The sequence below is a fragment of the Hylobates moloch genome, unplaced genomic scaffold (genome assembly GCF_009828535.3).
Source record: "Hylobates moloch isolate HMO894 unplaced genomic scaffold, HMol_V3 SCAFFOLD_18, whole genome shotgun sequence".
NCBI classification, from domain to species: Eukaryota; Metazoa; Chordata; class Mammalia; order Primates; family Hylobatidae; genus Hylobates; species Hylobates moloch.
In genome coordinates this window covers 12,492,427-12,515,511 of record NW_026652293.1, presented here as the reverse complement: position 1 = coordinate 12,515,511, position 23,085 = coordinate 12,492,427, and the positions used below count along the sequence as shown (strand labels likewise).

At 50.2% G+C, this 23,085-nt stretch overlaps 1 protein-coding gene across 1 annotated transcript in view; it reads left to right on the top strand.

The window, feature by feature from the left end:
• The window catches only part of PKP1 (plakophilin 1), a 57,905-nt gene that overhangs the window by 18,536 nt on the left and 16,284 nt on the right, over window positions 1–23,085 (top strand). Inside the window, exons 4-5 of the mRNA XM_032137009.2 lie at window positions 1,094–1,197; window positions 20,276–20,670. Coding sequence (XP_031992900.1) covers window positions 1,094–1,197; window positions 20,276–20,670 — 499 coding nt within the window. The remainder of the gene's footprint in view (window positions 1–1,093; window positions 1,198–20,275; window positions 20,671–23,085) is intronic.

Below are 23,085 nucleotides of genomic sequence, written 5' to 3'. Positions count from 1 at the left end.
CCATGGCTTGCTCCTCGTGGAGCTCCCAGTATAGTTGAGAGAATGGGATGCAGGGCAGAATGAGACTTGGGCTACCAAGAGTAGGACAGTATGTGTTTAGAGGCAGGAGAGATTGCCTTGTGCAGAGCTGGTCAGAAAGGGCTTCCTGGAGTGGGTGAGGTCTTGAGCTTGGCTTCAAAATATGAGCAAGATTAGAAGGTAGTGGCCGAGGAAGGAAGGCATGTTTGGCATGGAGGGAGATGTGAGCAAAGTGGTGAGCCTGTCACCATTGGCCATATTTCAAGGACAGCAGGACAGTGAACAGACCAGCTTGTGCAGAGTCGAGGCTGTCCCTTAGGGTCTCCCGGCTGGCCAGTGAAAGGGAGAAGAGGGGGGTGGCCCCACTAGGAGCCCCAAATCCAGCTCTGTTTTCTGTGATGCAAAGCCACTTTGCCACTAATAACCCTAATGACACTCTGTCCTCCTGCGGAGCCTGTCATTTGTGGGTCTCCAAGCACTCCGAAAACATTAATTAATCCTCACTGGGCCTTTGAGGTTGATCGCCGCTCCCCCTTCACCAGCCAGAGTATGTTGGAGGTGAAAGAATGGGAGGAAGTTTGGTCACTGGTAGGGGCTGGGCTGAGATTTGAATCCAGAGTCCTGCCCCGAATCAGTTTCTAATCAGCTGTTGCTGCCGGACTGAGAATGTCGGGATCCTGCCTGTCTCCCCCGAGTGGGAATCTTATCCTTGTGGAACATGGAGTGATGATTCCCTGGCCTGGAATGGCCATTCTCCAAGGCCCTCCAGACCAAGTCCTGACCTGTAGGTGTTAACCTACCCAAGCAGCAGCGGAGCCACTGGGCTCCCAGGAAGGGGACAGATGAGAGTTTTAGAGCTGTCCCTGCAGGAGTCTGTGGTAGCCCTTCCCTTGGTCCTGGCTGCAGAGGATGTGGAGATAGATGGAGGTGACATTCCCCACCTTCTCCTCCAGGAGCTCAGACCTGGTCTCCTCCATGGGCATAGTGGACCTGGATGCAGAAGTGATGCCCTGAGGAACAGGTGTGGATGAAGATCATGGCCATCCCTGTCCTAATCCCCTCCTTTCTCCTCTAGGTTCCATGTATGATGGTTTGGCTGACAATTACAACTATGGGACCACCAGCAGGAGCAGCTACTACTCCAAGTTCCAGGCAGGGAATGGCTCATGGGGATATCCGGTAAGGAACTGCTTCCATCCTAAAAGACCTGGAGTACTTGTGGGGACGGTTTGAGGTTAATAGCGGAGAAAACCTGCACCAGTTGCTAAAAAGAGTGATGTAGGCTTTGGTCCGTGAGTTGAGGCTCATCAGCTCTGACTAGGTCTGTTGACTTGGCCATTGTTTCATAGGTGGATCTCATTTGGGCTGACTGGATATTTCTGAATGTCACAAATGAGAATATTTTAGGAAAAACACTTTTAAAAGGCATTTAAAAACAAGTCAATTTCCCAATAGGTCTGATTTGATCATGGATTTGGAAAATGTTTGCATTCTTGAGGTCTATTAATGGACCAATTTAGATGTTTCTAGGAAAATCCTGAAGGGTCATCTCTGTTCATTCTATGCCTATGGTCAAAGAGCCAAGAGAACATGTCCACTGCACTGACTCCTGCATATGACACTGCATGCTAGAGTGGAGCCTGCCTGACAATCCAGACACATTTGGGTTCAAATTTTCACTCTGCTACTCACTGAGATGTGGCTTTGGGCAAGTTACTTCAAACTTTGGGACTCAGCTTCTTCACATGGAAAGTGGATATAACAAAGTACTTCGTGGGGTTATTTTCAGGATTAAATGAACTAATGTACATGAAAAAAGATGACAATAATTCTTAAGATGATTTGTTAAATTAACATGGGTAGAGGTTATTTTAGATCCTGTAATCCTGGCTCTGTCTGCTTTCTAAGTGATCTCAATCCACTATACTCTATCTATCCATTTACTGAACAAATATTTATTGAGCCCTAATTCTGTGACAAGCACTGCAGTAGATGCTCAGGATACAACCACACCAGTCAGTGCAAGAATTTCCTACTGCTCTAAAATCAGGAGTATTGGACTAGATGACAGCCAAGGTTTCTCCTAGCCTCCAAATGCTATGACTATTCTATTCTATGACTATTCTATTCTATTTACTTTCACTGATGCAACATTAGCCTGCATTATTCTTGGGAATTCTTTTGTAAGGCCCTCAAGACATTGTCAGATAGGGATTAAAGGCTGCTTTTCTGTGGGAATCTGGGGCTCTGTCTTCGTGGGGCCTTAGGATGCAGCAGCATTTGCTTTAAGACACAGATGTCTCACAGATATCACTCCTGATTGATTGTCAAAGGTCCTGGGTCCTGGGGAGAGGAGAGAGTGAGGAGTTTGGTGTTCTTTTGTCATTTGCTTGATTCTTCCATTCCTGAGTTCTTTTGGGGGCTAATTTTTGGAGGCTATGTCTTTCTTACATAGTACAGCTTGGGGACGAAAGGAGACAATTAACTAGATTTGCTGTGAATTTACTTCCCTCGCTTTTTTCCTGACTCTTGATGGCAAACGACACTCAGTGCAAAATAAACCCAGCAGACTGAGCCCAGTAAGCTGACAGATCAAGCATAGATGTGAATAAAAGGGCTTTGACACAAAGGGTGATGACCAAATTGAGAAAATGGCTTAGTAATGCAGCATAAAGGGATTAGATGAAACCCAAGGAAGGCAGATCACTGCACCAGCAGCCAGAATGGATGATTAGGCTGACAGTACAGAAGGTACATGTCTTTACTTAAATGACGTTACCAGATCAGAGCTTAGGAGGCTTAGGTTCTAGTCCTAGTTCTGCCCCTCTCTGGCTCTGTGACTTTAGATAGTTTAATTTCTCTGGGCCTCAGTTTTCTCATCCATAAAAAGGGAATGATGATACTCGTGTGTCTACTTCACTCACGGGTTGATATCAGATGACATTAACTGTGAAGTATTATCAAATGGGTAATGTAACCATGGAAATTTGTCACCAAGAACTGTAAAAGAACTCTTTTGGGGAAGGTGTTTCTAAAGAAAAAAAAAATCTTCATTTGGCCCATGTTGAACATTTCACTTCTGGTTAATTAACTCAGTCCTCAGTCATCTCACTAGCTTTTAATGCTCCCAAACTGTCCTCACCCCTCCCTGTGCCCATTTTCTGACAACCAGTGAAAATCTCTTTCCTTCTCCCCACCCTAAGACCCAACCCTCCTTGCTCCTTCACTGGCAGGACTGCAGACATGACTCATGGCAGGGTAGCTGCTGAGGCATGTCCCATCTCCTCTCAGTTCAGGAGAGGCTATGGGAAGAGGGAAGAACTGAGCACACATGAAGATTTGGCAGAGGGAGGAGGCCAAGTAGGGAGGAAGTGGAATAATTGATATTGGAGCCAGACATATAATCAGATGAAACCTGGGCAAAACCAAACGGGGTCCAGACATAGGGAGAAGGAGAGCGGGCGAAAAGGCAATAGAGATCTGTGGCATGAGATAATCCTATGTCTGTGGGATTTTCCCATGAATGGTACAACTGGCACAGGACGATGTTATTCCTCCCCTCTGGTGAAACCAATATGGCAGCAGAAGGCAGGGAGGGTGGGGAGGAGGGTGTAGTTTGTCTGCACAAGCATCATCAGCATATTTTCAGGAGCTTCTGAGAGCTGATGAAGGATCATTTGCTGCAGATACTTTATATTCACTCGGTCAGCCAACTCGTATTGAGCAATTGCTGGGGCACAGCAGTGAGTGAGGCGTGCTACAGAAACACAGTTGAAAAGAATCTGACTTTGCCCTCGATGAACCTGCAGTCAAGTTAGAATCACAGAGGTCAACAGACAAATAGGATAAAGGCATTAGTTTTTGTACTGGAGCATAACACCAATACTGCCATTGTTCAGAATGTTTCTAGAACCCCTAAAATTTCAGAACTGTCTTCAGCATCATTTCAGGAGCCAGACAAGAAAACCAGTCTCATTTCTTTATTGTCATGACCTGGGTTTGACCAGAAACAATATTACTCACTTGGAGCACCTCACTCCTCAGATCTGACTCTAGTTCTAAATATCAAACCATCCTCAAATAGCAAAGCTTTGTCACCTCCCGTACATATCTCATTTAAATATGTAAAGGATCTGTAGGCAATTCCAAAAAGAAGGCTCTAAAAATGTTTAAAAAGCAATGGTCGTACCTTGTAGTTTTACCTTATAGTCTATATCAGTAATAGCCTTGTAATTAAAAAACAATCATCATACTATTTATAATCTATGATTATTCACATCACAAATTGAATGTAGAGAGGCTTTCTTATAATAAGATAAAACTTAAAACAAAGATAGTGTGACACACAAAATGCATCTAGGGGCTTAAGGAAAATAAAAGACTGCTCCAAAGAAAGTCATTGGCCCAGTCCATGTTCTGCTCTCTGCTGGCCACACCAGCATCCTCCTCCTTCAGGCAGAAGGATCTGCTGGAGGACAACGTTGGAACCTCAGAGTCCCACAGACCTCAGGGAGAGGAAGCAGCTGGTGAGATGGAGCAACAGATGGGGCAGGTTTTAGCCTCGCTGCCTGATTTCTCAGCTGCATACTCAGCTATGCTGTTCTGGTTCTCAGCACCAAACCTGTGGAATATTAGAGCCCAACACTGTTTGCATTTTACAGTTGAGGAAATGCAGGCCCAGAGAGGAGAAATTACTCCTTGAAGGCCACATAGCTGGTTACTGGTACAGCGGACTAGATCTGTGACCTCCTAACTCCTAACCTAGTGGAGTTTGTTTTCATTACCCCAGACGTTTGCACTTCTTGTGACTGCCATTCTGTGGGTTTCCACAATCTCAATATTTGAACATTACAACTAAACACTAAACACTAAAGTTTAGGGATCTGCAAGACACTCATGAGTCTGAATCCCTCCATTTCCTCCCTTCCCATCCCCTCCGACCAGGCCTACTCTCACCATGGGGAGTCAGCCTAGCTCAAAAGAGGCAGCAGAGAGGCTCTGTTTTTCCCTTCCTAGACTCAAGCTGGGTTCACTTGGCTATAAGCATTAATGGGTTTCAGGGCAGGGTTACCAAATAATTGAGACCTGTCTTAACTTAGAAATTATTTGTTGCTTATGTAAAATTCAAATATAACTACATGCCCTGTCTATCTATTTGTTAAATCTGGCAACCCTCCATCACGATGTCTCCCCACTCATTCCTGTGATAAAAACAACCCTCCTTTACGTGCTCCTCTCCTAGGCTAGGGACCCAGCAGAATTACTTTAGGCTGCAGTATTTCTGGTGAGAAAAGGATGATTTTTGTTCCATCTTAGTTGTCCTTGTAATATGTCCCTTGAATATCTTCCTCTGGGTCAGCAAAGACCAGGATGCGGGGAATAGAGAGCTGGAGCCATGGAAAGGCACAGCCCTTCTACTCCAAAGCTGAAAATAGGCCTTGATCACATGGGTTTGTCCTCAATGAAGCTGAGGCGTGTGGACAATTTTGATATCCAGGGAATGGTTCTGGATTAAGATGACAATCCTTTTGTCTATCATCTTCAGCTCCAAAGGGTTTACTTATTTTCAAATCAAGAAGTGCACCCTGAGCATTCAGTTCTTCTGGGAGTCCTACCAAGTCAAAAGTTCTTAGGTAGTGGATTGCCCTAAACACCCTGCTCAGGATCTAATCAGTAGAGAGGAAACAACTCAGGCATCACCAGCGGGAGGTCTGGAACAGGGTGACCACAGTGACTGCCACATTGAAGCACTCAGTTAAATCCAGCCTGGCATGCCTAAGAGTGAGAATTCCCAGAATATAACAAGGGATAATTCTGTCATTGTCTTGGCATTGTCCTATTCATTGACCCCATTTCTCCACTTTAACCCAGGACTTACTAGCAAATATTTCTTCCAGCTTCTTCTCAGTTGTACTTGCCTAACTGATATGTCTGTATTTGACGATCCCATTGTGACACAGTCTTGTGGACAATGTGCTAGGGGCCCTTACCCTAAGGAGAACTGATCTTGGCCACCCTAGACCTGAAGAAATGTGGATGAAGCCTCTGTTACAGATGAGAGGACTGGGGTTGCATCACACTCCAGTAGGGGATGGGAAAGCCAAACACAGTACTCCCCAGGTTGGTGGTTCACCCTCAGTCACAGCCATGCTAAGCGAGTGTCCACAAGGGCAGAGCCATGGGCCAGGTACTGCAGAGGGGCTGCCAGGGAGAAACACGGCAGGACTCCTACCCTAGCAGCAGCAGAAACAGACTGTCCTTACCAATCCACAGTCAACAGAGGCCATGCCCAGAGACAGCCTGGTGTGGAGGAATAAGCCCTGGACTTTGGCCAGGAACTTCACTAGCCGTGTGACTCTTAGTCAAGTCTGCTCCTTAACTAGCTGTGTGACTCTAGTCAAGTTCTTAATCTAGCTGAACCTCAGCTTGCTTATCTCTGAAATGGGTGAAAATTCCTATCTCAAAGAGCAGTACGAGGTTTATGGATGTGACAGACCAGATCAGCAGTGGGAGTCGTGGATTCCAGCCTCAGCTGGGCTGCTACAAACTGAGGGATCTGGAGTGGACTTCACCTCTCTAGACCCTGGCTTTCTCAACTATGGAGCAAGGCAATTGAACTAAAGCATAGCCAAGGACTCACTTAGGGTTGCATGTGGCTTGAGAGCTGACTCTGAGTAGCTACAGGGCCCCATAGCTAAAGTCTGTGTGGTGGTCCCTCCAGGGTCAGAGGCAGTGTTAATTCCTCCAGCCCAGATTTTTGCTTCAAGCCTACAGATGGATAAGAGCTTCTTAATTTCCTCTTTGCTTTCATCTGAGCACTCCAGGCACCAGGAAAACAGCAGTTAATTAGCCCTTGCAACAGGATGGAAAGATGGTAGGACTTCATTTACTTTAGCTTCACAGATAGGGAAACTGAGGCACAACAAGTAGCTCTGCTGAGTAACTACCCTAACTTAAAACAGACCCAACTCCCTCTTTCCAAACCACGTGTCTCAGCTCCAAATGCCACTTTCCAGGTGTGTGAGCTGGGTTCCTTCGGCAGTGCCTGCCGGGCCTTTTGTCTTTTCTTGAAAAGTCCAGGTGAGGGACTGATAGTAGACCACAGCCTCCTACTCCCAGGCAGGCATGGATCCTGCTCCAAGAGGGAGCAATTGATGTGTTTGCCAACTCAGTGTCCCTGCTGCCAGCTCATGACTCACCCCCACCCAGTCCTGGGAGATAGGAGGGTCCTACAAGGGCCCCAGGCTCTCACCCCAACAAGAAGAGGCAATGATCCTACTTGCCAAGGGACAGGTTGTGCCTCTGAGAGAAAATGGAGGTGAGTGAGCGGGAGCGGGCGGGCCGGCTCCAGGGGCACCCCTCCCTGTGGAAGGAGCATGCCATGTGCTTTCACAGACAAACTGCTACCACTGGGACACTCCCTGTGTTAAACTGAAGGAGAAGCCTATGGCAAACATTGGTGTCTGGGTACTCCTTGGGAGGGGCCCTCCTTTCTAAGCCACAGTCCATCAGAGTGGCTCTGCTTCCCCTAAGAAGCTTCTGTCACCCTTAGGGTTGGGCTGAGCTCGGAGAGCTTCCTTTCTGGGCTTGCTCTCCCCTCCATGGCAGGTGAGTTGAGGCCCTGCCTCCTGGCTGAGGACTGGGTAAGCCAGGTAGGCCCCTTTAGAGCCCAGAGAGAATGTGGAGAAAAGGAAGAAACATTGGTCTGAGGGCTGGTTCCCCATGACGGGGTCAGGGACTCCTCTTCTGCTGGGCCTCAGGCTTATCATCAGCAAGACTAGACGGTGGCTCGGACCACCTCCTTGTAACTCTGATGTCTGGCTTCTGTGTCCCTCTTTTGGGGAGAGAAGTCAGAGAACGGCCCCATGTCAGCAGCATGGGCTTGCAAAGGCAGGAGGACACGGTTCCAGTGAACAAATGCAAGTGATGTCCTCCAAGGGCAAGCTCCAGGTGCAGGAAGTCGGGATCGGCTCCTGGAGGAGCTGAGCTTTGAACTGAGTGCGAAAGGAGAGAGGGCTGCCCTTAGCAGACAGGATGGAGGGCAGAGCAGGAATGGCCCTAGGTCTGGGCTGTGGTCTGAGAGTACCTTGCTGACTGTTTACGAAGAATAGGCATCCCCCCAAAGGAGGGCAACTGGTTTCATGTTGCCAGCTCCTGAGGTCCCTAAGCCTCCCAGGCCTTCATCACAAACTCACAACAATGCTCCTCGGGGCCGAGTGAGCACGCTGGCCCCTCCATCCTCCTGCCCCAGGGAGGAGCACCAGACCCAGGAGAGGGCGGACTACCACCAGTCACTGTCCTGACAGTGTGGACCTTTGTAGGGGAATGGAGAGGGAAGGCCAGGGCAATTTGGTCAGGATGTGCAGGGAGACCCGTCACTGCCAAGGGACTCAGTGTGGCAGCTGCTTAGCAAGTGGGGAGTACCAAGCTTTGGCACCCCAGGATGCGATCAGCAGTGGATCCTTCTCAGGATGTCTGCAGGAAGGAACTCCACTCTCCCCAGAGACAACAGAAGCCAGTTCTCCTTCCTTTAGCTTCACTAATCAACAAGTCTTCCTCAATCATTTCCATTCATGTTGTGTAGAGCTCTGAGTTTATGGCTAGGCTGGGAACACTTATGCTTGGATGGGCCTGGGGCTAGATTTCTTCCATTCTGATGAGATATTGTGAGGCAGACAATTCCCGGGCCACAGAGAATGGAATTCTGTCTTCTCCAGAGAAGGAAGCTTATGGATGAGTCGGCTGTTGCTCTCTCCCCTTCTCCCCTAATATGAAACTTTAGAGAGAAGATTTGAAGAACCAAGGATAATTATAAACTTTTTTATTTTGCTCCAGCAGAAATTGGTGGAGTTTCATTTTGGGCTTTTTTTTTTTTCTTTTGGCCCTGACAAAAACTAATCTACTCAACCTACAAGTCTTTAAAGTCCTTACACTATAGTTGAAAACAAATAACAGACAAAACAACAGCACAAGAAGATATAATTAAAAGCTAAATTTTGCAGCACACGCTAACTTAAACCTCTCCAGGCCTCGGTTTCCTCATCTGTCATTGAAGGCGTGGGACCAGGTGACCTCCAAGCCTTGCTTCCGCAGCTTCCGTTCTGAGTCTTGGACATCTGGGGAGGGGGTCTTGGGTTCTGGATGAGCCTCAGGTTGTGGCTTTCGGGCCTGCTTCAGCTGCACTGTGTCCTCAGTCAGCTCTCAAGGGAGAAGTGCTCCAACCCGCGGCACCTGGTTATTTAATAATCCCTTGAATTAGTGTAGCATTTTGAACTTGTACAGACTGCTTGTGTTTTCATCTCCTGACTTGATCCTTCAGTCTTTGTGAGCTCAGTACGTGGACCAAGCTTTATTATTCCCATTTTATTTGCAGGGAAATCAAACCACAGAAAAGCATAGGGGCTTGCCTGTGACCTCACAGATAGATCTGGCAGAACTGAGTCTGGACCCCAGTGGACTTTGAGGGGGGTGTGAAGAGCAAGAAGAGGGAGGGACCTAGAAGGACAGGGGGAGAAGTGGGCCAAGCCTCTCCTGCTGGCCAAGTTTTGAAGCCAGCAAGCAGGGCATGGGATTAAGTCATCAAAATACAGTCTGGGGGGATCTTCTGGTGCCTTTTTTCTGGTTTGAGAGTCTTCCTTTTGTCACTAGACTCATCGAGACAAACGCAGCAGAAATTCCCAAGTGGGTGGAAGAGCCGTCCCCACCCTCTGCAAGGGTGGGGCTCTACTTTCTCCCCCAGGGCCCTGGCATGTCTCTACGGAGGCCTGCCTGCCCCAGGAGAGCAAACTCAGCTGAAAACAAAATCAGCTCAGGCACGGGGAGGGAACGGGGGATCTGTAGAGACACAGGTGGGGAGAAAAGCAGCTCTAGACCCGGAGCCCCTCCCCTCCCACCCCCACAGGGCGCCCAAGGGTGAGGCCTGGAAGGGGATGAAGACAGGCTGGGAAGGAGGCTGCTTGTGACTTCAGCAAGGGGTGAATCGCAGACTGCCGAACTGCCGTCCTTCAGAAGAAGGCTTACAGGGCATGCTGTAGTTGGGGAAACTGAGGTTCAGAGAGGCAAGGCGATGGCCTGAGGCTGCACAGCTAGGCAGGGGAGACCAAGACTGGAGCGTCGTCTCCTGACTCCTGGCTGAGGGCTCCTGGTCACACTGTCACATCATGGTACTTTTGCCACTACGGGCAATCATGTTTCCCAGACCTCCGTCATTTGCGTTCTGCTGTCACAATTTTTGCAAAATCATACCAACTATTATTTACTTATTTCTAAGGGAATTACTTATCAGTTCCAGTGCACCTGTTTATTTATTCATGTATTTATTTTAGAGATGGGGTCTCACTATGTTGCCTAGGCTGGTCTTGAACTCCTGGGTTCAAGCAATCTTCCTGCCTCAGACTTCCAAGTAGCTGGAACTACAGGCATGTGCCAATTTTAGAGACGGGGTCTCACTATTTTGCCCAGGCTGATCTTGAACTCCTGGGTTCAAGCAATCCTCCCACCTCAGACTTCCAAGTAGCTGGAACTACAGGCACGTGCCACCATGCCCAGCTATTCCAATGTATTTATTTTGAAAGGAAACTTTACATCACTCACCCAAATGACAAAAACCGGTATCTTTTGCCACAAATGAAGGCTAACCACAACCTTGGTAATCAATTATAATAAATAGAATAAAAACATGACATTATTTAATTCTTGCTAGGTACTTTTACCTGGCAGAAAAGTTTTGTTTTTTTGTTTTGTTTTGTTTTGTTTTCTTAAAAAGAGAGGTTGGCAAATATTTAATAAACATATTAACACCCAGCTAGACTTTCTCCTTGTGGTAATCAAAATGGGAAAAAGAAGTCGTTTCTATGAGTTTCAATGTTAGTTATTGCTGTGTCCTTGACTTCCCTGGAGTCACCCCACAGCCATCAGTAGTGCGTTGCCAGCACTTGGGGGAGATTCCGGGTCATATGCTAACGGTCAGGATAATTTTCCCAAAGCAGGCAAGGTAGGAGAGCTGAGGCCCAAAGAGAAGAGCCATGAAGTAGAGCTCTCTGCCCTCACCGAGGTGACCTGCCCCACGCCTGGCGCATTTAAGATGGATGTTTCTGACTGAGCATCTACAGCTCTCTGGACTCACCAGGGCCTGCTGGGTGCTGAGCCCTGTAGGAGGATTGCCCTCTGTGGCCAACCTGGAAGGGCCCCCAGGAAGTCCTCAAGCTTCTTTCATATCTACCTAGGGTCCTAATCAGCTCTCAGGAGGCCCCACAGTGCTGGGATCTGAGTTGGGGTGCTCACGGGTAGCCAGAGACCCATCCTTCCCTCCTCTTCCTTCCTGGCTACCCCAGAAGCTCAGCAAGACTGGACTAATTCCAGAAGATCCAGGGCTCAGCTTCAGGTACCAGCTTTAACATGAGTCCCTGTTTACTCACCTCCAATTGTGTGTGTTCAGTGGTGTGTTTAGAGCACCACTAAGGGTGGCTGGAGAGGAACCAAACAGTCACATTCCCATCACTCACTGCACCTTCATTCTCATGGTCCTGGCCAGGACAGAGCAGTTATCATGACCACAAGGTCTCCTTGCCCACAGGCCTGGCATCCCTTGGGACAGATGGTCTTCCAGCCCAGGTCTTTGGGCATTAGAATTGTGACACACGGTAAGCAACTACACACTTCTTAAATGTCTTCAAGAACCTCCCACAGTTGGCTCAAAGAAGAAGGGCTGGCACCCCCTGTGTCTAGAACCACTGGGGATGGGGTCTTCCAGGAGTTGGGGCCAGCAACTGGCCAGAGATGCTAGAGTTTCTGTAGAGGGCCCCTTAGCTACAGAGACTCTTTGCCCTGTAGGCTTTGTTTGTGTCACCAGACTCTGGTAGCAGAGTGGCTGGAGGACAATCACTGTAAGAGACACCAAAGACCTGAGTCCTGGCTTAGGGTCTGCCCCATCTTAGCTGCGTGGCCTTGGACCAGCCTAAAATTCTCTGAGCTTAATACGCTCACAAACAGAACAAAGCTGCTGCTCTCTGCCCTGCCACCTCATTGGCCAGGTGGGAGATAATCACAAGGTGATGAACAGGGAAGCCCTTTGCACACTGGGAAGTGCCACACCGGCGATGGTGTTCAGGATATGTTCAAGCAACTTCCAAAGACCTTCCCTACCTGAGTCCACCTTTGGCATGGGATGTGTGTCCCATGTGGGCAGGTGGGGAGTGCATATAGAAGTGTGTGTCCATGTGTGTGAGTGTGCATGCACACATGCTCCTCTTCCGAAGGTAAGATCTGTTACCCAAGCACTGAAGGGCCCAGCCAAGTGTCTCTCCCTTCATGTAAAATTCTTGACTAACAGGCCAGGCACAGTGGCTCACACCTGTAATCCCAGCACTCTGGGAGGCTGAGGCAGGAGGATAACTTGAAGCCAGAAGTTTGAGACCAGCCTGGGCAACATAGGGAGACCCTGTCTCACAAAACAGTTAAAGATCAGCTGGGCATGGTGGTGTGCACCTGTGGTCCCATCTGCTTGAGAGGCTGAGGTGGAAGGATTGTTTCAGCCCAGGAGGTCGAGGCTGCAGTGAGCCATGATGGCACCACTCCACTCCAGCCTGGACTACAGATCTGTCTCAAACAAGCAAACAAACAAAAAGTGTAACCAGGAGGAGTGGTTTCTTTCCACCGTTGGGTCTCCAGGGACCTCTTTTCTGGGCCAGGTAAGCACCTGCCCTTCAGGATGCTGCCACTTCCCAGCCTTTGGCTCTCCTCTTCCCAGGGCTGGGAAGCACCTCCTGTTCCAGTGCATGGGGTGGCTCTGGGGGTAGCCAGCCTCTCCCTCCAACTTCCCAGTAGAGGGTGGGGGGCATCTGGCCCAGTGGGATCTTCCTGACCCTCAGGGGTGCTCTTCTGAGGTGCTGGCCCATCATTCAGGACTCCAGGAGTTATTTCATATCAGAACGGCCCCCTCAGCTTTCCCTCTTCATGATGAACCATCACTGGGACAATTGAACCAGCCTCTGGGTTTGAAAGCCAGAAGCTATGACCTCAGAACATGGGGCTCCTGGAGGGCAGAATGACCATGACTTCCACTTCTCTGGGGCCATGGAAGGGAGATGGCTGAGGGCCAGGGGTCCTCCACCACGCGGGCTGTGAGAGCTGCATCTGAAGTGGCAGACACCTGCCAGGGATTTCCCTTCCAAAAGGAAACAGACATGTCTGTGTATGAAACCTTAGATTCTTGTTTCCAAACCCATCCTAGCAGTGTTCAGAGCTGAGAAAAACCTATTTCTCAGGTGTAGAGGGGGAAGGTAAAAGAGAAACATTTCGGAAAACCTGCTTTTTCCCACAGTGCAGTAAATAGGCAGGGAGCAGGAAGTGGAGACGGAGCTGGTGCGGGAGCTGGCATAGTCGCGTGTTGATGGAGCACCAGGTGTCGGCTAGGCACTGGGCTGCACAAGTGCATGTTGCCCCCACACCAGGCTTAGGAACTGCCATGGGCCTGACCTTTGCAGGCAGGCTTAGAGCCTGGAGCCCAAGAGGCTAAGATGCCTTCTTTATCCCAGAATTGTGGCCTCACTGGAGAAAGCAGCATCTTCCCGAAAGACCCACAAGCTACAAAGTTTTATGGGATATTTTCTACTTAGAAAAGTTGTCCTCAGTTATCCATAGACATTTGTTAATACTGGCATGATTGAAATATGCTCACAGTTTCTGCTTTTCAAAGCTTATAAGGGACACTGACCATTATTAACCAGACCTCTGGGGAAGTCTGTACTCTGAGGATGGGCACCAAAACTTTTACTTTTTTTTTTTTTTTTGAGACAGAGTCTTGCTCTGTCGCCCAGGCTGGAGTGCAGTGGCGCGATCTCAGCTCACTGCAACCTCTGCTTTCTGGGTTCGCACCATTCTCCTGCCTCAGCCTCCCGAGTAGCTGGGACTACAGGCGCCCACCACTGCGCCTGGCTAATTTTTTTTTTTTTTTTTGTATATTTAGTAGAGACTGGGTTTCACCGTGGTCTCGATCTCCTGACCTGGTGATCCTCCCGCCTCAGCCTCCCAAAGTGCTGAGATTACAGGCGTGAGCCACCGCACCCGCCTACATTTTTTTACCTTTAAAAAACTCAAGTGGCCACATGTGCCTGCACTGGGCATCAAGGTGTTTATGGCTTCTGCTGTGGCTTCTCTCGGTGGACACTTAGCGACTTCAGTTCAGCAGCACTCAGCAAGTGCCTTCTGGAGTTCTCACCTAGGTGGGCACTGCTGGTCTCGGGGTGCTGGTGATGGCATTGTGGGTGCAGGTCCCTCTGCCTTTGAGGACCCACAGTGAGGCACACCCACTACACCTCCTCCAAGGCCAAACGGGATTGCTCTGTGTCCAGACGTCAGGGCTTCTGAGCAGTGGGGCTGCTCTGCTCAAAGCAGTGTTCCAGGAAAAGAAAGGAGGGCCAGCCCAGGGTGGAACCCCTTGCTTCTCAGAGAAGGAGCCGTGCCCAGAGGAATCAGGAGGCAGGGATCGACACTTCCCCTGCTGAAGTCCCATCTGTTGTGACTCAGGCCTCAGTGGTTCCCATGCTGACTCAGACTGCTGAATAAGCAGGCACCCCTACCCCTTTGGGAAGATTCTCGACCGCCTGGAGCCCTGTGTGCCCCATTCTCGGCAGCCTTGCTGGGAGAGCACCTGTGCTCTCTAAACCCCTAGAGAGGGTAGAGCAGAGCCGCTAAGCCACATGCGAGGTGCCCCTTGTGATGGGTCAGCTCTGCCGAATCTCCCAGTCCTGACTGAAATCCCAGCAAGATGAATAAGGGTCGCTACATGCCTACTACATGACAGCCCCTCATCTGGGCACTGAGTGGGGAGTGGCAGGTACTAGGCAAGTGGCAAATGGAACCTCTCCTTGAAAGGCATCTAATCAAGTTTCTTTCTCCAGCGAGCCCTCACCAGGCCTGAGAGGCACGAGGACTCCATGAAACTGCATGCACTCCCTTTCATGAAAAGGGCCTTGGGAGATCACGCTGCTGAAGATGGCCCTGTTGGGCACTGCTGGGTGTGTGACTTGGCAGGCAGACCAGGGTGTGTCTCGCTGCAGAACTGGTTTAGCCTGCCCCACCCTGCTGCCAGAAGCTTGGTTTCAAAATGGGCTAATAGCTGGGGACACAGACACTCTTTTCATCATACCCAGCTCCCAAGGAGTCCAGCAGCTTCTGTCTGTCCAGCTAGAGTTGGATAGAATTCTCTGGGCTCAACCACCCAAGTGCTTTTCTCAGGGCAAGCGGTAAAGGGAAGCATTCTGGACATCACAGCTGGACCCCATGCTGTGCACCGGCACAGGCGGCCCCACCCTGCCTAGAAGGGCCCTACCTCCCGCCAGCCCACTTTACTCATGGTGCTTCCTCTCTCCTCTGTGCCCTGGAGGCTGTGGGAACTGCAGTGCTGTCAGCATCCTGAATCTCCATCTCTTGCACAAATTCTCAGAGTCACAGCCCATCTTTCACTGAGCTCTTGCTGTGAGCTCAGCCCTGTTTTAGGCATAATTAAGGGCATCTTTGCCCTGGAGGGCTCAGGGGAACGACAGAAACCTACACTAGCAACTAGAAAACAAACAAGACCAGAGGCCCCTGGCTTTAAGGGCAAATAATTCCAACTCTGGTCGTTATGGAGACAGGGCTGGGTTAGAACAGGCCTTTTGGAGATGACAGGTTGAGAAGAGGCGTTAGAGAAATGTAGGATTTGGGAGGCTGCAGGTGAGGAAAAGCTGTCCAGGGTGGAGGAGCATCTGAACAGAAGCAGGGAGCCTGGGATGTGGCTGAGGTCATGGGGCAGCTTTGAGAGGTGTGCTGGGGAGGGGAAGAGATGGCTGGACAGGCAGGGTGGGACTGGACTGAGTTTGTCTTGTAAGGAGCAGACACTGTAGGTTCTCCAGCATGGCAACGGCTGATGAAAGCTTTCCCTGAGGAAGGTGGAGTGATGCCATTGCAAGGCAGGGACCAGAGCCCTGGGTGCTGGGCAGGGGCCGGTGGGGGGCACTGGAGTGGCCTGGTGGTAAGCTGATGGGAGCAGGAGCCACAGCCTGGGCAGTAGGGGTGTAAAAGAGGGGAGTCAGTAAGGACTCTCTAATGGAAGGACAGGAGGATGCCATCTCCTTTTGAATGGTTAGTTACTGCCCTATCAGAAGATTTGGGCAATCAGGAGCTTTTCCAGCTTTGGGGGCCACTCCACACTGAACGGCTCTCTCAAGGGGCAACTGGTCATATTCCGTTCTTTGAGGCCCTGGATCTGGGGCTTGTATTGCTTCACTGGGACTGTCTCCTTGCCTATAAAGGAGGGGTTGGCCTCTGAGAGCTTCCTGACTTAATGAGGGATGGGAATAGAGGGGAGCTTTCAGTGTGGGGTTAAAACAGCCCACTTCTCCAAGAAGGAAGGGGAGAAGGGGAATTACACAAGCAGGCAGCAAAGCAGGGACTGGCTGGGGGGCTCCTAGCTAAAAGCAGCTTTTCCTGGCTCACCTTGGACTGTGGGACCCCTCAAAAGCCCCACTGGTCTCCCAAGTGAAGAAACATGTCTCTCAGAACGCTCTGGATTTCTGTCTGGCTGTCCAGTCTAGCCTGCTGTCTGGCAGAGTGATCAACTCTGCTCCCAGGAAATTGAGTTCCCAGCCTCTGGAATGTTCTGATCCATGGGATAACCAGACAAGAGGTTGTGTGTGTCACTGTCCTTTGTATTCAAACAGCCAGACAATGCCGGCAGATTGCTATCTGAGTGTGGGGGTGTGGCTGGGAGAGCCAGCATTGGCAGTGAAGGTCTCCCACCTGCAGCAGACATACGTGCACTGCCCGTGCGTCCTCTTCTGGCGCAGCTGCTCGCTTGGGACCTGGAAGACAGTGTTTGGAAATGTATGGGGGCATTTTGCAATGACTGTGAGGCATTACTGGCGTTTAGAGCCTGGAGGTTGGGGCACTTAACATCCTGTGATGCTTGGGACAGCCTATACAAAGAATTGTTCTGCCTCAGGTGCCGACAGCACCCACATAAAGAAACACTGCACCATTCGTCATAAAGCCTGGCTTCGCTCGAAGTGCCCCATCTGGGCAGACCATGCTCCTCCACTTTTCTGAGACATATTTAGACCTGTTCTGTGTTTGTGGGGTGAGACTAGCATGGGGCTCTGATACTGGTGCATACACCTTTCCTGGGCTGTCCTGGCTTCCTGGGTTCATCCTCCCTCTTATGACACCTGGTATCTCATTTAGGTATGTCACGGGTGACATAAAATCTCTCCTTTAGGAGCCAAGTCCTAAGGCAGCCATCCTGTGCCCAATCTAAGAGTCAGAGGGATATGATGTCCCTACCAAGCAAACGCTCATGTCGTGGACTGTCCTGAGTCCCCTTTACTAACATTAGTTCATTGGATTCTCCCAACAATCCTCTATGTTGGGTATAATTATACTAGTTTTACAGATGGAAAAACTGAGGCACGTTGGACTTAAGTAATTGCCCAAGGCCACCCATTGGGCAACTGACAAGGCCAGGGCAGGCTGGCTCCAGAGTCTGTGTTCTTGACCTTGGGTCTTCCTCCACTTTGTAGGTCTCAGCCCAGTGAGCTGGAGGAAGCACCTGGATTCCCAGGCAGTTGCTGCCAATTCAGCCTTCAAAGCTGCAGGCTTCATCCAGGTCCCAGGCCATTTGTGCAGGGAGAGCTGGTGGCAGTTCACCTCCTCGTGCCTTGGAGGGAATCCAGGCCCCCTCATGGTACTTGAGGAGGATGGGGTCTAACTGAGAGGAGGCTTTACTCCTGCTTGTCAAAGTGACAGCAAAGGGCCATGATGATGGGAAAGAGTCATACCCAGCTGTCCTCAGGCAGCACAGCCCACCAGCACCATGACACTAGGAGCTGGGGTGGGGTTCCCAGGAATGGGTGATGCCACTGGGGTATGGCTGATGGTGGAGGCTGGGAAATGCAGTCCCACGGGGACGTCTCTGTCTTCCCCACCTTGCCCGCTCCCCTGCGGGTGCAGCCAATGCCCATTCCCTGTGGGCAGCCCACCCTTGCTGAGACTTGGCAAGGCTGCCAGCTGCTCTCTTTCCCAGCACAGGAAAGCAAAGACCAAAGCCTCTGAGAGACTTAATCAGCATGATCACATCTTTGCTGGTTTTGGGCCAGGGTGAGTGTTTGGGCTTCTCATCAGGTGTCTGAGATGATGTCCAGGCGTGTCGTTTATGGAGAACAAGGGTGCTCCTTGTTGCGTTTCCATTTAAGGCTTAGCTGGCTCTTCGCCCTTTGGCAATTCTGGGCTTCCCCCTCCGTGTTGTCATCTGCCACCTTCCTTCCCCTGAGAGGAGAATGGAGGGTGTGGCCATTTGTAAAGGCTTTCATGGCATATTTTGCCTGTAATCTGCAGGACACGCATTCCATACCCAGATGCTCAGAAAATTGCCCAGCTCCTCTCCCCATGCCTTATGATTGTCCATCTATGCCTCTCCCAACAACCAGACACCAATTCTCCTTGGGGTAGATTGGTTTGACCCAGTTTGGGGAAGAAAATTGGGCCTGCCTGAGTGCACAGCTGGGCGTGTGGGTGAAGGGGATGAGCAGGCTATTGTCAAGGTTAACAGTCTGTGGCTTCTGAGTTTTGGATGCAACTTCTGACTGGTGGTTTGACACCCAGCCTTTCTGGGAGCTCAAACCATGGGAGTTTCCTGCTGTCTATGACTCCCTGCAGAGATGAAAAAGGACCAAGTCGAGAGCCAGCCCCTCCCCAGCCTTGTGTGGCTAGATCTGGTGTAGAAGGGAATTGCCCAGTTGCCTAACGACCTCCCCTACACACACATACTCTCTCTCTCCCTCTGTCTCTCTCTCTCAGGGAGGGGCAGGGGTGGGCGGGCAGGCCCTAGGTTGCTGGGTTTGGCCCTGGCCCATCCCAGCAAAGGTGAGTCCTAAGTCAGCACCTGTGTGGAGATGTTTTTTATCATACTCGATGTTGATCCTCTACTCTGAGAACAAGTTGGAGCAGGCCAGACCCACCAGCTTGTGAGCTCCTGGGAAAGTCCTCCTCGGACAGTTCTGTTCCAGAGCTAATTCCCACCAAGTCTCCAACCTCACAGGCCCCTCCCAAGGAGGCCGACTCCCCACTTGGGCTCACACAGAGCCCATGAGGCACCTCATTGTCTGTTGTATGTTTTTTTGCCGGATTGCGCCTCTGCCCAGCTTCTCCCCATTGCCAGCCTGACAACAAAGCCCAGGAGGCCCTCCCTGAACCTCACCCTGCAGCCCCAGGCCTGCCTCCATGTGTGCACGCAGGCCCCTAGCTCACAGTCCCTTGTAAAAGGGCCCAGGGAGCAGGAATATTGTCCCTCTTTGGCCTTTGAGGTGACCTGTTACCCTTTGCTTCTTGCCCTGGAAGAGGGGAGGCAAAATGAAGAGTTTAGCAGAAAAGAACAGTAGAAAACAGTCCTGGCCAGAATAGAAGTTTCTGTGTGCTGGGTATAAGGGGCCAAAGAAGGCTGGCTGTGTGAGAAGCTGCTGGCTTCTGGGAATGGCATAGGGCTTGGAGATCCAGGCTCAAGTCCAGCTTTTGTCCTTTCCTCACCGAGTGACTACTAGAAGGTCACTCTTCTCTGGGCCTCCAACTCCCCCTCCTGGACTATACCATGTGGGACCAGATCAGAGGTTGTCAAACTTTTTTGACAGCAGTTCACAGTAATAAATGCAAAGAATTGTTCCGCCTCAGGTGCTGACAGCACCCACGTAAAGAAACACTGCACCATTCGTCATAAAGCCTGGCTTCATTTGAAGTGCCCCAGCTGGGCAGACCATGCTCCTCCACTTTTCTGAGACATATTTAGACCTGTTCTGTCTAAAGACATATTTAGACCTGGGCTGTCTTGGCTTCCTGGGTTCATCGTCCCTCTTATGACACCTGGTAGCTCCTTTAGGTATGTCACGTATGTTGCAACCCAGTACCCATACACTGTTTCACAAAACAATGTGGGACTTTACTACCGGCACTGCACTCTGATATTTTATATTCCAGGATATATTATTCTATTCCATCTTTTAAAAATGATGGCCACAGTCTTCTAAATTGATTTTGTAATCCATAATGGGTCACAGCCTGCAGTTAGAAAAGTAATATATCAGATGATGGCTCAGGTTCCTTCCATGCCAAACATTCTGGGATTCTATGAGCGTTATTATGGGGGCTGGGGAGGGCTGTATCTCATGCCTTGCTGGATCCAGGACCCCCATTTAGGAACCTTGACTGAGCTTTTCTCCCTTTCCCTGGCCAGATCTACAATGGAACCCTCAAGCGGGAGCCTGACAACAGGCGCTTCAGTTCCTACAGCCAGATGGAGAACTGGAGCCGGCACTACCCCCGGGGCAGCTGTAACACCACCGGCGCAGGCAGTGACATCTGCTTCATGCAGAAAATCAAGGCGAGCCGCAGTGAGCCCGACCTCTACTGTGACCCACGGGGCACCCTGCGCAAGGGCACGCTGGGCAGCAAGGGCCAGAAGACCACCCAGAACCGCTACAGCTTTTATAGCACCTGCAGTGGTCAGAAGGCCGTGAAGAAGTGCCCTGTGCGCCCGCCCTCTTGTGCCTCCAAGCAGGACCCCGTGTATATCCCACCCATCTCCTGCAACAAGGACCTGTCCTTCGGCCACTCTAGGGCCAGCTCCAAGTGAGTGCTGCTGGGCTGGGTTGGGGAGCCAGAAGGGCCAGTGGGGAGACACACCCTTACCCTGACTGCACCCTGCAAAGGGCTCCTGGGATGACAGGAGAGACATAGCTTCTGTCCCTGGGGAGCTCATTGTCCCTAGTGTGATGGACTCCCTGATGGGGAGAACCTGGCCCAATGGGCCCTTGACCTCAGAAAGTTCTTAGTGTGAAGGTGAAACAGACATTGACTGTATAGGTTTTAAAAGTCACAGTTTATGAACAGAGGGAGGCTAATGGTTCTCAAAGTGTGTTCCTCCAACCAGCAACATCAGCATCACCCAGGAATTTGTTAGAAATGCTCATTTGGGGACCCACCCAGACCTATTGTCTCAGAAACACTGGGAGCGGGGCCCAGCAATGCATATTTTAACAAGCCCTTCAGTGATTCTGATTTACACTAGAGTTTGAGAACCTCTGATCTTAGGCATGTAAATCTCTATCCATGTTCTGAAAGAGCAATGGAGTGTGCCCCAGTATGGACGATGGGAATAGAATGGGTTTCAGGTTATGTTATAACACAGGTAAATCCAAAGGACAAATAGAGCGAATAGACATAAAACCTGAGGGACATGGCCTGGGTGTGGTGGCTCACGCCTGTAATCCCAGCACTTTGGGAGGCCGAGGCAGGAGGGGGTAGAGGGCGCTTGAGCTCAGGAGTTTGAGACCAGCCTGAACAACATGGTGAAACCTTGTGTCTACAAAAAAATACAAAAATTAGCCAAGCATGGTGGCGGGCGCCTGTAGTCCCAGCTACTCAGAAGGCTGAGGCAAAAGAATCACTTAAGCCCGGGAGGTAGAGGTTCTAGTGAGCTGAGATAGTGTCACTGCACTCCAGCCTGGGCAACAGAGTGAGACCCTGTCTCAAACAAACAAACGAAACAACAAAAAAAACCCCGAGGGACTTCGTGGGGCTTCATGATCTAGTGCTACAGAACAGAGCACAACTCCTGTGCATAGATGTTGAAGGCCATCACCCAGAGGGAACAAAGGAGACCAAACGGGGTGCCCCGTTAGGAGCCATAGACTCAGAGGTGTCGTGAGTGACACTAAGCCTGCCCTTCAGGGCTGGGGGCTCCCTGAACCTTTGAACTATCCTTCATCACCACCTGCTGCTCATTGTTATTTATTTATTTGGCAAACGTTTGCTGAGCATCTACTACATGCCAGGCTCTTTGACGAGTGCAGGGGACACAGCCATGATAGGGACAACACAGAGCTGTTCTGGAGCTACACAATTAACTCCTTTTCTGAGAGCCTCAGGAGCTTTGCATTCTTCATCTTTAATCCTCACACCCGCCGCCAGGCAGGCATGAGTATTTCTGAGGAGAAAACAAGGCACAGAGATGTTAAGTAGCTTGTCCAAGGCCACACAGCTGGCTCTCCATCCTGTGCTCTTCCCTACTGGTACCACACTGTTCTGAAAATAAGCAGAACCCTGTTGTAGAGCTAGACCTTTCCTAACTACTTGAAGGCTGTAAGGCGCATTTAGGATGATCTGGAGAAGAACTAAGAAACCTCTCTCTCTCGGAGGCTGATCAGGGCAGCCTCTGGCTTCAGTTTACTGCCCCAACCAGAGGCCCTGAGTGGAGGTTCTAGGTGAGATATGGAAGGGATGAGTGTCAAGCCATTTTGGGGTGACATTTTACTGATGAATGTAGGGTGACATTCTCTCAATGCAGGCAGCAGTACTACTAACCCAGTGCCAGAGAGCTCTGCACCTTGGGTGGTTTTCCTAGAAATGAAGTTGGGTTGCTATAGCTAAAACCATGAGTATTTATTGACCACCAGGTATGTCAAAGCACAAGGAGAGGGCTCCCTCTCTGAAAGCTGGACACAGCCAGTCACCACCCTGTGACTCTACACCAGGGGAGCTGGAGAGGTTCTTAGCAGAGAGGTTTCCCTTCCCTAGGAAGGCTTCACAGAGGTGGGGCGTCAGCAGGGCCAGTGGCGTGCCTTGAGGCATACCTGCGACCTGGCCAGGGTACAGTGAAGGGGACAGCTTTGCTGGAGCAGCCCCTGGACAGGGGCTGGGGAATGTTCATAGTGGAGCCAGGTTATTAGGTTAAAATGTATGAAATTTCTGGTTTTATGGATCAAAAAATGTTGACTACAGTCATTTCCTGTGATTCAACCTAATACCTGCCCTTGGATATCAGGCCGAGCTGTTTAAACTTGAACCTGAAGTATGGAGAAGCCGCTGATGGTTTCAGAGCTAGAGAACAACACAGTGAACAGGGTTTTAGGACCACTTATCTAGTAAAAAGCGTATGAAATTTTAGATGGGGGAGCTTGAGGAAGAAAGCCAAATATGAGAGTCCCTTGCTACTATTAAAGTGATCAAGATCAGGAAATTGGTGGCTATAAGAATGGGAAGAAA